This window comes from Manduca sexta, chromosome 15 (assembly GCF_014839805.1).
Source record: "Manduca sexta isolate Smith_Timp_Sample1 chromosome 15, JHU_Msex_v1.0, whole genome shotgun sequence".
NCBI lineage: Eukaryota > Metazoa > Arthropoda > Insecta > Lepidoptera > Sphingidae > Manduca > Manduca sexta.
Window position 1 is genome coordinate 4,769,226 of NC_051129.1, and position 18,271 is coordinate 4,787,496.

At 33.5% G+C, this 18,271-nt stretch overlaps 1 protein-coding gene across 1 annotated transcript in view; it reads left to right on the plus strand.

The window, feature by feature from the left end:
* The window catches only part of LOC115439989 (CYFIP-related Rac1 interactor B), a 42,060-nt gene that overhangs the window by 21,069 nt on the left and 2,720 nt on the right, over positions 1–18,271 (plus strand). The window contains exon 2 of the mRNA XM_037438858.1: positions 8,853–9,130. Coding sequence (XP_037294755.1) covers positions 8,853–9,130 — 278 coding nt within the window. The remainder of the gene's footprint in view (positions 1–8,852; positions 9,131–18,271) is intronic.

An 18,271-nucleotide genomic window follows, 5' to 3' on the forward strand; every position in this document is an offset into this window, starting at 1 on the left:
TTATGCATAATTTTGTAACATCCAAAAATGTTCACAATCAATTATTGTTAGTATATGAATTACTAAATTACGCAATCTATTTCAACTTACTAGAACGTGCATGAATCAGTTATTGTTATCATCTAGAACAAGACGGGAAGTAGCAAATCAATCTGTGGTTTAAGTACCTTCGCGGGTCAAACGTATTATAAATTCACTGCGGACAGCTTTATATGTGACATCTGTATTATGTAATGTTCAATTGTGGTCTTTGTTTACATTTAATGCCTAGCACCAGTTACTTGCACCTTCGAAGCTATTATTACTAACTAATAAGAAATAAAATTGGATGTATCTAAAAAATAACTATATTTTTCATGTCAAATTGAACTTTATTGTCGCTCAAAATGAGGCTAATGTTTCTTTAACCTTAAATTAACCAATCTCAGCTTAATGTTTATTAGTACAAGGTAAGTTGTGGCTTTTCGTTGGTTAAGAGGATTAGCCTTGATTGCAATATTTTTACCGACGTTGAAATTGGATTCTTTTGTGAGAATAATGGGAAACGGAAATCGTAGGATGTTGTTTCTTGTGTTGGTTTTAACTATAGTGGGCCTTAATGAAAACGCTTAATTTGAACTGGTCATATTAATCATAGTCAAATCTATTTTGATGCAGACCTTATAGGGCAAATACATATTACGAATAAACTTGCATATTTTGCTGACCTAAAAACTGATCTAGTCAATAATTGTTAAGATTCACTCTCGCTTAAGCGGTCACAAATTAATCGAGTTAATCACGATCGTTTCCTGACATTGTTCGACGGCTCACAATAACTGCGAGTTGCGACTTATTTGGTGCCGTGCGCCATGAGCACAACTTAATTGCTTCATGCTATTGTTTTGATTGTTGCATCCTTTGGTTAATTTAATAATGTTACAGATGTTTAGGGTTTTAGTTGTTTGTTATGCAATTAAAAGACGTTTATATCTCGAGACGGTAGATTTGATTATTGCAAAATTTGAGAGTAGTTGTCTATTGAGTGTAGTGGGATCAAATAGTATATCGACTGACGAGAGATGATTACCTCTCGGCAGTCGACACAATTGCCTGTTGGAACCGGATATGCACAGGCTGATCCCGGAACGCGACACACTTACGTGGGCTGTTATAGCGGGTTTTAATGCCTTGTGTACGGTGGACGCTATCTGAGCGGATATAGAATAATATATTCTACCACCAGCAAATTTGTCTTATTAAAATGTCATGTGTTTTCGTACATCATTAAGAAACAGTTCATTAGATTTTAGTCCAAATTTCGCAGCAAGCTGTAAAAATTCGAAATAAAAAAAATACTCGCTTTTTTATCAAAGACATCTTTAACAAAAAATGCAATTCCGGGTTGTTTGATATGCCTGTCGTTGGACTGATAACTTGTCGAAAAACTGGCTATCTATCAAACTGAAGACTGAATCAACGAGTAAATTAAAACTTAGACCATTATTTAATGTTAGTTCATATTTTTTGCATTAGTAGTAATTCTGATAATATATAAAGCTGATGTTTGTTTTTACACAGAAATCACTGTAACTATTCATCCAATTCTGCAAATTTTTACTATGTATACCAAATTATTGTAAGTTTTATCCCTAAAAAGATCTTTATTACTAGTTGAACTACTAACAGAGGGTGCCTAAAGTCAGTGACAACTCATATTTTATCTTTTTGTGGTTAGTAATATAAATTGATTTTCTTTTTTCTAATAACATAGTGTGATTGCATTGTTTTATTTTGATAGTGAACTTCAATTTGTAAAATATTGATGTCATTGTATATGCGTTCATTTAATACTTGTTTGAACATGTTAAATCGTGTCTATTAAATTATAATTCGATATCAGTTAATTATATTTCATTGGTGTTCTAGATTTATTTTTATTCAAGTAACAAAACAATTTGAATTGTATCAATGTATGTATCATTGTTCGGAGTAACATCATTAATGTGTCATTGAGTTTTGTTTCTACTTTTAGTAATTCAAGGAAGATTCCATCTATTGCTAGGGAAAATCCGCACTGCAGTTTTCTACGAAGTAAATCCTGTGGAAACTGAAAATTAACATTCAGCCATTTGGCTGCAACAGTTTTTTCAATTATAACGCGACCTAAAAATGGAGTACTCATGGACAAATAACGAGAAAATAGGTCCAGCGTTTCAAAAATAATGTATTTACTTGACTCTTCGTCTGGTGCGATTGATTTTATACAATGTTCATTAGATATTTGGCAACGGTGGCAAGAAGGGATAAAACTAGCGATTTATTTCTTCACAAAACTACTTGTATTTATGTGTACATGTCAACGCTGTAAAGGCCACTATCTAAGCAACCAGTATACCTAAGCTTGCATTTAATTATGCTTCTTAGTAACAAAAGTTATAATCCGACCACTCGCTCCAGAGATTAACACTTTCAAACAAATTATGACGTTTGTACAGATTATAACAATTTCACAAGGGGTTTTACATATTGTACAATAGACCCTGTGTTCATACCTGCGGTATACAACCCACGAACCAAACCAATAAAACTTGCAAACAGCCAAAATATATCGAGCAATATTCGACTTTCGGCCTGTATATTAATATCCCAAATTCCTTGCAGGTAGTTCCGCGGCTGCTGGGTTCCTTGGTGGGTGGCGCGATGAGTCCCACACAGCACCTCGAACAACAACAGGCCCTCGTCAAACAGTTTGCAGAAATACTGGAGTTCGTGCTCAAATTCGATGAATACAAAGTAAGCAGTAGTATAGAAATGTATTTTTACTTTCCTTGAACTTATTTGCGCCTTATATTTGGTTATAAAAACTAAGTTAACAAATATGCACCAAATGTTGAAAGAATTCTTTTGTTTTTGGTTAAGTTGATAGATCAGATCCTAAGGTTTTATGTAAAATTTTATCCTAATTATAATTTATATTAATATTTCGTCTCCGTCTCACGTGTAGTAGAGTGGTATAAAGCCAATTTTGACTACAGCATGACTAGGTCATCGTACATGAGAACCCCTATCTCGCATAACCATGTGTGTCTTTAGACTTTGCAATTAGAATAAATTAAACATCGTATGGATTAAAATCATTGCTGAAGTAACACAAAACTTTACAGTGAAATTTTAATCTAATGTCTGTTTACATAGTATCTAATTTATGTAAACAGTAGAAAGTTTATTTATACTTTAATACCTTCTTTTTGTCGCGTCCAGCCTCGTCGACAAACATTTGATCTTTCTCGAACACGACACTAATGGGGTCAGTCCTCAGTGGAGTGAAAAATCTTATATATTTTGTATAACAAATATCGGTTCCGATTTGTGCTGCTTCATTTGAACTTCGACGAAATAAGTTTGTAATCGAGTTATCATATTTCCTCTAAGGTTTTTTCTTCGCATAGTTACACTGATTTATTGGAAAGGCAAGGAGTATGCATATATAATGTTCACTAACGATATGTCCTGTGTCAAAGATTTCCAGGATTATGTCGTCTATTTTTCCCCCAACTAGAGAGTAATATGTATAAAATAGATAAATACACCTAATACAAGATTATATAAGTACATATTAAATTAGCAATTATTGATATCAGTAAATTATTTGCAGATTGCGACTCAAATCTTATACTACAAATTGTCGTTTCGTGAGCATTACGCCCCTGATCTAGAATTTGACTCGTTGAAATGAGCCACGACATAAGTCTTTACCAGTCGTATGGTAGTTGACCAATAGAGTACAATATGTATATCCGATATACCACCTTGCTTAATCGGTAATGCACTCTTAATTTTTCAGCATTGATTATATAACCTTGGTCACTTCCGATTGGAAAGCTTCACTTACTCGTTACTTATTTGCAGTCTTCATAATTATTATACTAGTAATGTAAATTAAACTGTATTTGTGACAAATAAAGTCGTTGATCAATTAGCAAGTTAAAATATTTAGATACTTAGGTAAAAAATATACATTTGGGAAAGAACGACATTCACACGTTATGATCAAATAACAATCACAATATTATGTACAGCAAATGCAAACATGAACTCTATTACATATAAAAAAATTAATAAATATATTTTGTGAATATTGAACCTAGGACTTGATATAAATTAAAATCAACAAAAGTTTGATGTAAATATAAAAAAAGAACTTACATGTTTCGATCTAAAGTAAAAGATGAACTTTAAATGCGTAAATAAAACAAACATAAATATTTATAAAAGTTTTAATATGCCGTCAGTATTAAACAGTGTGTGTATGAATATTCATAACCTCACACAGCGACCACCCTTCGTTAGCGCACGAGTTAGTTCAACGAAAATAATAAATACTATTTATTTAAACAAACAAGTGTTATTACCAAATGTTTCCTGGTATTACCAAAGTATTACAGCCTTTTGGATTTATTATTTAAGCGAAATGTTATATGTATTTAAATTCTTACAACTGCGCATATCATGACGATAGGCTCGTTCGATATCACATCATGGGACGTGATGCTCTGTCTATCACTCCAGGATAAATGCGTGATGTTCACTTACTACAGATATTAAAATAATAAATTCGAGTAACTTAACATATATATGGAACATACAGTAGAATCAATTATACATTTTGGCATTGCGTTATGAAAGGAAATCACATACTCATCTCCACTACTGTTAACATTGTGCCAAAAATCATCCATTAATAACGAATATTTTCACCAAAAATCGCGGTTTTACATTTCTGTTGTTTTTATTATTTTGTAGTTTAGTAGTGCGCTTATGGCGTGTTTATTTTTGATTAAAGTAGAATTAGGGCGTGTCAAATTAAAATTACTTTGTATTAATATTTATTTTGTTTGAAACTAACACTTTTTTATTTCTTATCTACAGTTCGAGACATTGTAGTCTTTTTCTCAATAAGATAAGTATGTGGTTTCATTTAGTAACGCTATATCAAAATGACCCTGTGAATATTAGAAGTTGAGGCTATGAATCTATTAATGCTCGAATTAACGAGATTACTCGTCTACTGAGCTGCTTGTATTAAATAAAATATTTTCTTTTAATATGCCATTAGGTTCTTAAAGGATTATTTTACCAAGAAGCCTTACTTGGGTGAAAGCGGATAGATTCATCCTAAAACCATCCTTCGCCGAGATTAATATGATAGTCTTGATTAACATGTTATAGTTACCATTAATATATAATTTTCGCGAAGTACGCTCATAGTCCGTAATCACATCAATCACAACAATGTTTACCCACAGAAGCTATTGCCACGGCAAACTGATCGCTGTCCAGTAAATCTAATCGTTATAATTTGCTTAACTGGCACTCGAGCTCAATGCGGTTTGACGGATGGATGAACTTTTGACACGCGTTCAAGCCGCTTATTCAACTAGAAATTATATTTTTAATACGGTTAGATACTACGAAATTGGCATTGCCCTTGAATAAGCCACTCCCTCGTAATATATTTAAGATACGTTCGCCTGTCGCATAGTCAGGTAATGATAAAAGTGACAGTAGATCTACAAGCTAAGTCAAGAGCAAGGCTACACGATGACCCTGCCCTTTCTTACTTTCGCTCGGACAGATAATGCCTCCTATCAATCGATCGACGAACCGCACCCTATTTTCCACTCCCAAGCACCCTAGGCCGTCTATAATAGGCACAAAAGTTTTATTGACACACAAGCCACATAATGTAATGAACTCTTGCACAACCCATCCATTCTCGTATCTAGAATAGAATAAAGTAATTGAATCGACAATTACCTCGAGCCCTTTTGACCCTAACCTTGCGGTGTCGTTGCTCCCGTGCCCGACAGTTTTGTATTGACGAGTCGCAACTTATAAATTGTTATTTAAATGTCTTTCGAGTTTCACTTGATGGATTTATATTGCTATTTTGGACCTGTTCAAGAGGATTAATGATTTTATTTTCTACGCATAAGTGACTGGATTTTTTCGGTGCTATATATTTTTGACTGTGACGAAGTAAAATAAATTAAATATACGAGTATATTAAACGTTGAGAGGATTATTAGTATATGATTTACTGTCTTAGGATTTGATACGAAGGCTCAAAGTTAGTTCTAAATAATATTATAGTAATACGTTCTCGAATATCCTATTGTCAATATGCTCAGATATATTCTCATATAATTTAATTTCGAGTGTAATACATGGCAAAACTGAATAATATTCATAATATATTCGTATGTGAATATAAGCTACGAACTTTCAATCCGAAATAACTTTTAAGTTGATTTAGCAAATTCAATGTTATAGAATTCATTCGATTTTTCGCACTAAAATTTCAGTCGCACACATTTTAACTAATGCATTGTTTGCGATGGCATTATGTCAGCAGTTTTAGTCTACATTCTAATTGAATTTGATATAAATGTTACCGATATAAAACTGTTTTTCGGATTTCATCGCGGTTTTATTATATTACGATTTTCTCCCGATGCGACGTTTCGAAGACTTTTTTTTTATTCCTTTGAATGACGAGACGACAGACTGCAGCCTTCATGGTTACGGGGCGGAATAATTTGTCCGTTCGTCCGAAAAGTTACAATACCTGGAATCCTGTTCTATGTATAAGTAATTAAATCGGAACCCAAAAGACCGGCTACCGGACTTCAAAACTGTGAACTCATTCTGCGAAGGTCGGACCTTCAATGGCTAAAAATTAAAAATAAAATTATATAATTGTAAAATGTTCTTTATCCTTTTAAAGTTTGTTTTTATTAAACTTAAATGGGTTTTTCTATTTCATCATTTGCAATTTCATAACCTCATCAATTAGTCGTATGGAAAGAGTTAAACATTACAATAAAACAAAAACAGTTTTTAGGGTCAATTACAGTTCAGATCCTACATAAATTATAATCAGTTGTTACAATTCCTCTCGTGATAATCATTTACACACGACAGACATCTTTAACATTATAAGATTATTTATTTAACCTTAATTTACGAACACAGCATACTCATATAGCTTATCATTGATGTAAAAACGATTTGTATGTTGTGAAACAGGCGGTTAGTAATTAATTCAAAGTTAGTCATCGTATCCGTGGGACCAATAAGGGCGAAGTGATCAGCCATTGTCATAGAAAGCAACGTGCCGTTTGGCCTTCGTATGTCTGACTCAACACGCATTTCGTTTATACGTCACTTAATATAATTCGTTTATTTGCATATTATAGTGGTAGTATTCATTTCGACTATCGAAATGTGGAAGTTTTTGAAACTGATTTTTGGATCTCATGCTGCTGAATTTGATGTAAAATGGCACACACGTAACCCTTGTTTACCATGTTGGCATTTTTTATCAGTCGAACTTACATTTTGTGGAAAAACTTTCAGACGTGAAGCGGCAAGTTAAATCAGTTTTCCTATTGATATTAATCAATATTTTTGCCTTGTTTACGCTTTGATGATTATTAGATTATAATACTTTTTTAATATTTTTTCACGGAATTGTGTTAAGTGAGTAATAAATGAATAAGTTTTTGTTTTATTACATAATATCAATATCTCTATAATCTATACCCGTTAAGCGTTTAAAATTATATCTATGTGAGATTACAATGTATTTATATTATAGAATTAACTACAAAAACCTATTATGTGACACAAAGTGCATACAATTAAAATACATACAAACTATCCAAAAGATACTCGTAATTCTTGGGTCATAGATCACGTATCGAAACACTTTCTAGTTTCAGATTTACAACCGAAGTGCCTTTGTAAAGTTCACATCTTGACTTTAACCACGACTCTTAAGCAATCGTTTCATCCTTTTCATTTTCACTTTTGTTTTATTGTGTAACGTTTTGTAATCAGTGTCGTCGGAATCACACACATTAAGTTTTATTTGTTAATTCAAAAGCACTTATGAATTCACTCATTCCATATCTTTTTTAATTAGGCACGAAATGCTCGTAATTTCGATGATGTAAAACGTACATAGTTTATAAATGCATTGGGTTAATAATAATAATATCAGCCCTGTATTATATACATGCCCACTGCTGAGCACGGGCCTCCTCTACTACTGAGAGGGATTTAGGCCTTAGTCCACCACGCTGGCCTAGTACGGATTGGTAGACTTCACACACCTTCAAAATTCCTATAGAAAACTTCTCATGCATTTGGTTACGGTTCGTTAATTTTAGATACAACAACAGATACGTTCAAAAGATAATGCAAAACTATTGTATTATACTAAACCATTTAAGTAATAGCGTAGACAATACGAAGAAATACTAAGTCTTCATAATATTACCCTGCTTCTCTACTAAGCGCTGGGACGCTTTAAGAGCGATAAAACGTACAAAATATGACTCGCCCCGAGACGATGTAATTTGCCTCGTGAGACAGCGCGTCTTAGTTTAAGGAAACTTCTTTTTTGGAACTGTCTTCGTCCGACGTGTATCCAGAAGAGGCTTTAGCTCTTCAACTGTTCATTTATTTATCTCAATTTGTGGCTTTTTTTGGGCAACAGAAAGTACAAAATTTGACTTAATTACTCTATCTGGGATCTTTATCAAACAATCAAATTGATAAAAGACTTTATAGATTAAAAGCCTTTTTCATTAAACAATCTCAATCTTCATCTTCGACCTGATTCCGGAATAAAGCATTAAAAATATTTCATTTATAAATATTTAAAAAATCCTTTGTTCTGAATCGTCAATGTACGCGATGAATCGAAAAAGCGATTAGAATTTTTTATTAAAATCAGCGGATAATATGCATCATACTTGTATACACCTAAACTGTATTTATGAATGAATTTGAATTTGTTCCAGATGAAAACGCCGGCGATACAGAACGATTTCAGTTACTACAGAAGGAGTGTGTCGAGAGGGGGCCTCATCAACTCAGAGCTACCGCCGGGTGAAGAGCCCCACATAACAGCGGAGGTGGCTAACAGAATGTCGCTGTTCTACGCGCAAGCCACGCCGATGTTGAAAGTGTTGTCAGAAGCCACTAGTCAGTTCGTGAATGATAATCAACAGGATTTAGAAAATACGACGGAAACCTTGAGCACGATGGCGAAAGTATGCTTGAGGATGTTGGAGAACCCGTGAGTACAATTTTATTAAGATTACAAAGCTTAGTAAGCTTTTTATCTACAAGGGTGGCAGGCAACTCAAGAGATCGTAAATCCACACGTACAAAATTACTTTCTGTACATTCCCAATTGTTAAAATAACGATATTAACTTAAATAGTCCATATCAAGCGCATAGATATACAAATTAAATGCACTTGCCTACCAAAAAATAATTCGTTGTTTGTAAAACTCCCTTACAAAGTTTGGTCACAAGGGAAACAGTTAAAACCAAATACAAAGGTTAATCAAAGGTTTCATTACCTCAATAAAAAACAAAACACAAAGTTTGATGTAAACATAAAGAATAAATAAACTAGAATTATTAAACGTAAATCTCATGTAAAAAGCAATAGCCGACTTTCATAAAGGTGTTAAAAATGGGTCAAGATAATAAAGCCGTGTTTAATGAGTGAAAACGTGGCGTTGTTTCCAAATAATTCAAACAAAACGTAGGAAGGTATAATCACTAAACTGGGACCAGAAATGTAAACAAATTTCTAACATCTACCTTCTTTTTCAATATATCATTTTGGATCTTGTAATGTCTAACATCTACCTTCTTTTTCAATATATCATTTTGGATCTTGTAATGTCTAACATCTACCTTCTTTTTCAATATATCATTTTGGATCTTGTAATGTCCAACATCTACCTTCTTTTTCAATATATCATTTTGGATCTTGTAATGTCCAACATCTACCTTCTTTTTCAATATATCATTTTGGATCTTGTAATGTCCAACATCTACCTTCTTTTTCAATATATCATTTTGGATCTTGTAATGTCCAACATCTACCTTCTTTTTCAATATATCATTTTGGATCTTGTAATGTCCAACATCTACCTTCTTTTTCAATATATCATTTTGGATCTTGTAATTGTTCCTTCTTTGCAAAGACAACCATATTTATGTGTCATTGACACATGATAATTACTGTATTTTGTATGATGTATTGTAAAATGTACATAGATAGACATGATTGCTGTCACAGAATGATAAATCATATAATTACACCAATTACACTTATTGACATAATCAATAGAGGGTAGTTCACATTTCTAGCACAAGGCTGAACACTAAGTTCGTGTCAGTTCACCGTTCCAGAATCTAGTACCTGAGTAAGTAAAGCCAACTGAAATATCTCAAATTACCCTGGCGAACCGGATTTCGAAACTCGGGCGCAGAACGTGCGCACAATGCAATCGAATATGAATGTGGCGTTTTACTCACGACTTGCGGTTGAATTAGTTGATAGGGTAATTGATGACCGTCGCGAGTTAACAGAATTTATTTTAGAGCTACTCTGTCTAGTTATTGATGGTGAATGTCGAAAATTAGGTTTTATTTATTAGGTTTCGGTCGCCGCTTCGCTTTCGTATAGTGGTCTAAATAAAAGTAGTCTATAGCACGTAGAGTTATAGACTATTAGGAAAAAAATGGAATTGGTAATTTCAAAGGATAATGCGGTAAACAATGTATTAATTTTTGAGTCGAAAAATGACGATAATAGATAAATAAATGGGTTCAAAATCTGAATACCTTCGCAAAATAAAATATTATGTTTGTTATAAATTATTTTGGTTCGTTTACTTAAGTTTCCTAGTGTGTCTTGTAAACGCGTTGTTTCAATAAAATAACTATATCGTTTAAAGGTTTTGATGGAACAATATAGCTATAGGCTAATATGGGCGACGCCGGTATATTTGAAGTTTGTATTGCGGTTAAATAAATAATAATGGATATTACTATGAACTCTTACGTAATGACCATAAAAACGTTATGGTTATTTGAGTGCTACAACAACAAAAACAAAGGGCCATTATTATAATTAAATACAATTAGATACATACGAAATTTAGTATTATGAGTAACAAAGACGAAATCACAAAGCTTCAAATGACACGAACACTCGATAAGATATTCGTAAGTAGTATTTAAATACCCAACAATAATATAGTTTTTTTACACCTAACTTTCTTCGAAAGAATGATATTAGAAAACCCATAAGCTCAAGCAATCGAAACTGGAATTTCCGAAGTAGGCGTTTACGTAAAATATTTATGAAGTGAATGCGCTGTACTGCCTTCGTAAATTAACTATTCAAACGTAACACACGGGGGAGACCAAAGGCTATCGTACCAACCCCAGTATGCATGTAGAATTCTACGTTCCCTTACAGTAAAGTAGGGCATTTGTCATACATCACTGCCCAACCATTAGAATGCTTATTAATGCTTACAATAAGGTTTTAATTAACAGAAACGTTTAAGAATTAGCTCGAATAAATTAACGCGCGATAAAAATTTAAGACAAGATTGGAAAAAGACATGTCGCTACATGTGAATCTAAAAGTATAGAACATTCTCAGAAATGATTTTTATTTCCCTCACAATTTTCTCGAATAAATCCTGAGGGCAGTCTGTGTACTCGCTTACCCGAATGTCAATATTAGGCGCTGACACAGCGAACACGTGTGCCGATATTGGACACGGAGGGAAAATAAAGAGTGAATGGAGTACAAATAGTTCGTTCATTTTGTGTTTCTAGTTTAGTTTTCAATTGTTTTTATTGAGTTCACTGCAAATTCCAATGTAAATGAGTATTGATTTTCGGTGCAGCGATCGGCGTTTTAACCAAATAAGTTTCCTCGTGTTATCAATGGGCCATTGTTGCATTAATCAATAATATTATCTTTTTTATTTCCGCCCGTTTATTTTTTTCCTGCGATGATTATAAAATAGGATCTGCATCCTTAAGAATAGTGGCCATTATTGTAGAAACAATTGAGTAAAGTAATTCCAAATCTAAGGTGTCCTCTATAAACAAACTCACAAATATTACCTCTTTCTAATTACTTATTACTAAATTACTAAGTATAAAACATCATTACAACAAATTTACATTTCTATCGCAAAATTTGTTGTAGTCACAATGACCACCAAGTTTCAGTCACGGCTTTCAGACTCGTTATTACTTATCCTTGCAACAAGTATATATTACAAAGGATCGTGTGTCCGTCCGCCACGCACCACTACCTCGATATCACGATCAACTGTCACTTTGACACGTGCTTGGTTAATTATTTGATCTGCAATCAGAAAAGTGTACGGTGGGATCTAAATTTGGGGCCTGCGCGTCATCCATCAGCAAAATTCAACTTACAACTAAAGTAGTTAAGCGTGGGCCACTTACTTGTTTCTCATCAATTACTTTGCTTTTGCCAAATTAGACCAACTTGGCGGGCTGGTTTCTTCGAAGGAGTGACAGGAGTTTTCTGCTACTCGATCGTACACCTACGAAACGATTACACCTATTTATTTTTATTTGGACACCGCAAAGTGACCTCCGTGCACCTGGTGGTAAGTGGGGTCCAATAAAACGACGAGAGATGATTACCCCTCGACAGTCGACACGATTATGCCGCCCTGTTGGAACCGGATATACACAGGCTGATCCCGGAACGCGACATACTTACGTGGGCCACTATGATTGGTTTTAAAATCTCGTGTACGGTGGTCGCTTTCAGGGTGGATATAAAATTTATCCTACCCCCAGCAAATGTAGCGTTATAGCGACTTCTGAGAAAATAAGAGTTCCTTCAAACAGCGTATTATAAGCACTGTTATATTTCAAGGATATTGTTGCCAGGTCATGACTGTTATGAGACTTGAAGTCAGTCCTGAGTGAGAGTGTCTCACGGTGACAAGCAACTACAGTGCCTTACAATACTTTATATTCTAAAACTTTAGGGCCATGCCTGAGATGCATTTGTACTATCGTCAACGCTAACAATTTATGTATAAGAATGACATAGCGACAGACTTATAGTTCGGAAATGTTATTCTCACACATTATTTTGTTTTCATTTAGCGTAAACGATTGTAAAAATATCGTTATTAATAGGTAACAATTAAACAGTAACTCTTCTGTAAAAATATTTTCCCGCTCCAATTTCTAAACTATTTTATGTTCTAATGAAAACGTAACTATTAAACTATAAATAACAACTACCTGATTACTCAAATTACCTTAAACATGTCGGCAATAAACCTAAAACCTAATTTCTCTGTGAACTGACCTGAAATACTAGTTTTATAAACAAAATGAATAAACTAAACATCGCATTATTAACATAAACACGCCTTAAAACATGTAGATGAATATCTCAGATTTCCCTCGCTTCGAATTGTTTCTTACAATCTGTAATATAATATTTATCGTGTAAAGTACTTCTGCAAACTCGTAATAAATATTTAAATTTTAAAGAGTTATCTTCTGAATACTTTATTTGGAAATTGGAAATTAGAGGAATGATCGAGATAACAGTTTCTTTTCCAAGTTCAGGACAAAATTGGGAAGTATTTCATTTTGTGAAGATTGTGTTCATTAATCATGTAAAATCGTCTATAAATCTATTCAAAAAATAAAATTCAATGGTAGGTTTAATTTAATTCTTTTGATAAGAATTGTTGTTATATTATCATTTATTTATTTATTAGCACTGCCACATTATACATATAATAACAGTTCACTAAGTTACACTAGTATTAAATAATAATTATAGTTACTAATATGTACAAGTACAGCATAAATAATATTCGCTACAGAACTCAGCGAGTAGCATACTTTTATGAGACCTCAAGACGGTTCTCGGACCTTAAGACGGACCTCAAGACGACTCGTTTCTCTCTTTATTGTTTTATGTATTTTTACATCTTTTAGTTTTTAACACATATAGTAAGTAAGATATATTCTGATATTGAAGACCATGGCTGTGTATTTGCAACTCCTTAGGGAGTTACGGCCTCAGTATGACCAACACAACCACGTGCCCTTTGTTTATTAATCTACCATTCCTGAGGCTTTGCACTCGTATGGGCATTTAAATTTTATTTCTATCTATTTTGCGAAATGAATGAAATGCTCTAATCAGGAATAAAACATTTAATTGTATTTTTTTATCTGTATCATGTACTGTAGGTAATACGTTAAACTGACTTTCAAAAGAGCAACAATAGTTTCTTGCCCGGTCTTTTTAGTCAGAACTGCTTTCCGAACTCGTGGTAGTTGATGTTGACAGAATCTAAATAATGAATAACATTTTACAGGTCTAAATAAATTATTCAATTTCACCTACATGAAGAGATAAGCAGCAGCTTGCCAGTTTGTGTTATACATAATATGTATAAGCAAAATTAATTAAAATTACAAAACACTGCATCATGCATTATATTTCCTTACACTACAATCACATTCATACGTTACAATTACCTTTGAAATAGAAAGCAAGAATCACAAACTTATGAGAAAATCAGAAAAATGAACCAAATTTTCAAAAGTTTACTGTGAGTTTTTCGAACAATCGATAAGGCCTAAAAACTTGATGCTATTGTTAAACGGAAATAGCGCTTTAATTAACTCAGTACTGATAACTGTTTCCTGGGCCCGCGATATCACGCCCCTACAAAATTATAATCGTCCATGTTCTACGTCACATGTCATTTGAAACTCGCAATTGGCCGCTTCCTTCCCTTTCTATTTGACGTTGTGGGTCTGTGACAGGTTGTGTTTCCGCTGCTTTTTATTGGCATTGGATACTTCTATTATTATCGGTTGATAATGTCTAGGTTTCTTTGTCATTCTTGAGGTAAGTTTTTACAAAAAATAACCCGATATTATTTCTGATCTTGCTAAGTTGATTTGAAGTTTTGAAGGAAATAAAAAATGGATTTTGTACATGATAAAATTTCTATCAGATGGCCAGATGATTTGTCTTGGATATCATATGAAAATATACTGTCTAAACTACAATAAATATAAAAAAAATGTTCTAAAATAACGCTTTTGTGTATTTTTTTTATACTCATAAACGGTATAAGGTTAAAAAAACTACAGTAAAAACAAAAAACTGTAAAAACTAAGACTACGTGAGCAAACGTTGTGTCTAACAAATTGAATTTGGATTGTATTTCATTGTATATGGTCTAGAGTCGTCATTGAAAGCGACAATGGTACTGTGTGACGCGAATTATAAACTTTGTCACACGTTTAATTTGATTGAACGTGACGAAGTTAATAACTATTGTTATGAAGTTCAGTAAGTAAATGCTAATATTAATTGTTAATTTAGAGAAATTAGAGACTATAGTAATCGATTTTAAAGCCGTTGATATAACTTATTACAGTTATTTACTGATTTATGATGATCTGATGAATGTATTCACCTCCTCGAAGAACGAAGTGTTCGAATCTATAATAATTACATTAAGGATATATTGCAGGACGATAACTAGATCCGCATCAAAAAGATACTGCATTATTATCTAAGATCCGGCATATAGCTATTCGAATAAATATGATTATTGTATCAGAAACTTTATAGCTGAAGAACTACCCAATTCTACAAATAGCGAAAAAACCACAACGTTTATTGTAATAACCGATCGCACAGAACACATCCGTAATAAAAAAACATCCGCGACACGGCTTGTTAGTCAATAACTGCCCTACAATAGAATATAACGTTCAGAGAGCACTAGTTATTCAATTTTGTGGCCCCGTAATTTGCTTGATATCAATGAACTTCTAGGTAGATAGAATTATGTGATGAACTCCTGAAAGGTCGTCGACTAGTCGGTAACGTTGGGTAGTCGTAGTAGGAATACTGGCCTGGATGTGGACTTGTGGATGTAGTTATTGTTCAGGGATATAATATAAACAAAAACCTATTTATTGTTAATATAGCGAGCGTAATTTGGTGTCAGTGAAAGATTAAAACAAAGGTTAAATTTGTTGAAATTATAGTAGATATTTTTTGTGCTACGCTAGCTTTTATCCTTTTTGGCATAAATGTATGAATACAATATTTGTTATTATCCGAATAATAGGCAACAGAGAAATGTCAAGCAATATCTACTCCTCCTACTTACTTATCCTCCAACTTCCAATACCTCTGTAATAGCCACGATAGGAATCTTCGCTCTTCTATCAATCTTCTCCTTAAATGTCCATGGCTCTAACTTCACTCACTCTTCTTTCGCTATCCAATCTATTCTTCTATGGAATTCACTCCCTCTCGAAATTAGAACGGCCACTTCTCGGCTTGCCTTCAAAGGACGGCAGCTTTGTTAAAGAAGCAGAAGAGTTATCACGTTAATTCTAAACTTTTATTATTAGTATGTACATAATATATATTTATGTATTTATAATCTGTATTTTATGTATTTATAATATTTCTTATATTCTGTTTGTATTTAATATAGTTATACATTATAGTTTTTTATGTATGTTTATGTATTATTAATTAATATCCATGATGCACCTACCTTATTTATCTCTGCACCACCCCTTAGGTTGACTGGGAGAGAATGCCTTTGGCATTAAGTCCGCCGATATACATGTATGTATATGAAGTGTAAATAAATAAATAAATAAATATCTGCAACTAATCTAAAAGCTACTTTAGTGTTTGCAACTAACGAGATCTCTGCAATGGAGCCATCTGAATTGTTCTTTACCCGAGCTCCATCCAACATTTGTGTTATTTCTAAAAGTAAATCTACATTAACATTACGTGGTATATTACTCATTGTTGTCATTGTGTTTCTCACCCAAATAAGGAATATTATGTGGGTCTGGTTGTTTTGTGACAAACATTGTATATTATGTTTGTTGGAATTATTATTACATGGGTATTTATTAACCTATGAACAACACACAGGCACGCCTTTTATCCTCGAAGGTATAAACAGAGGCATAACTGGTGCACCCATGTATCACCGTGCGTATTCCGTCCCATGATGTGATAGTTATTGTATTTAATTAGGGTAACGAATACTCTTCTTTTTTCAAATCAAAGGCTTTGTCGTTTATCAAATTTGTCTAGTCGTTTCCAAAACCGAAAAAAACGCTGCTGTTATAGCCACGTCCTTTTCTTAGGTTGTTCAAAAGCATAAGAAATATTGCCAAAATACTTCATAAAATTCTCTACTTCAAAAAACAATGTGAGATTTTTTTTTAATAATGTGACTTTGTGATTGTGCACGCCCGCAGCACTTTTCCAAATGAACAGCATTTCTCAACAGCGCGCCACGCAATGTCCGTAATTACTGCCATTTTATTTTGGGTCATTTTCTTTTAACTATATCAGTCTCTGAATTGTTGCATCCATTTGGGACCTTAATAAAAGTCGGAGACTAATTAGGGCTGCGTTTTAAAATTGGTTTTCTGGAAAAAATGAGCTATAAGTTATTGTAAACTGGCGCCTTTATGGTTGAATAGTCAGGGCGAGGCGCAACCAATGTCGACTTTATGTCACCAATCATAAATACCATGATGCCATGGCCCACGTATCTATCGTCAAATAGAGCACAAATTCCAAAGCCCAGGTGTACTTTGATTCATACCTCATATTTTATCATTGGTCATTCGCACACGTCATACAACTTGATGCTCGAGTGACGTGGGCATGAATTCCACATTGCCAGACTTATCTTTACACCCTGGTGCAATATTGACCATCTATACAAATAAATAAAGTAGATTTTTCTATCATTTCTTAATACAATAAATGTGTGGTCTAATCTTCGTACCAGCTAACGTCATCAGATCTATAATTTCTTTGAGTGGTAGACGACTTTAACTTTCAACCTGTAGAATATAATGCAGACGTTTTTATGACAATATAACATTTGGCACAAAACCTTATTACATTCATAATACAGACATTGCGTGTAGAAGTCAGTTAGGTCAGATTACCGTTAGAACAATTAATAATAGAACTGAATATCATTAGGTAAGAGACCCATGTCAAAAGTAGAATCCTTTTGACTCGGCGTATTTTGGAATGGAAAAGGCCCATTTCAGATCTTAGTTGCGATAGTTATTAAATTAAAACTACAATATTTTGTAATAAATTTCAGAACGGCAACTTCGTACAAGCCAGATCGCCTAAAACGGTTGTGTTGTTTCATTATGTCGTAAATACGTCTCGTTTGCCATCTAAACAAACGCACATGTGTCCCAAAAGTCCGAAAACATTCTGATATAAACACGCTACGAAAAAAATAAACACGTGCGAATAGAGTTGCCATGCTGTAAAGACCTGAGACA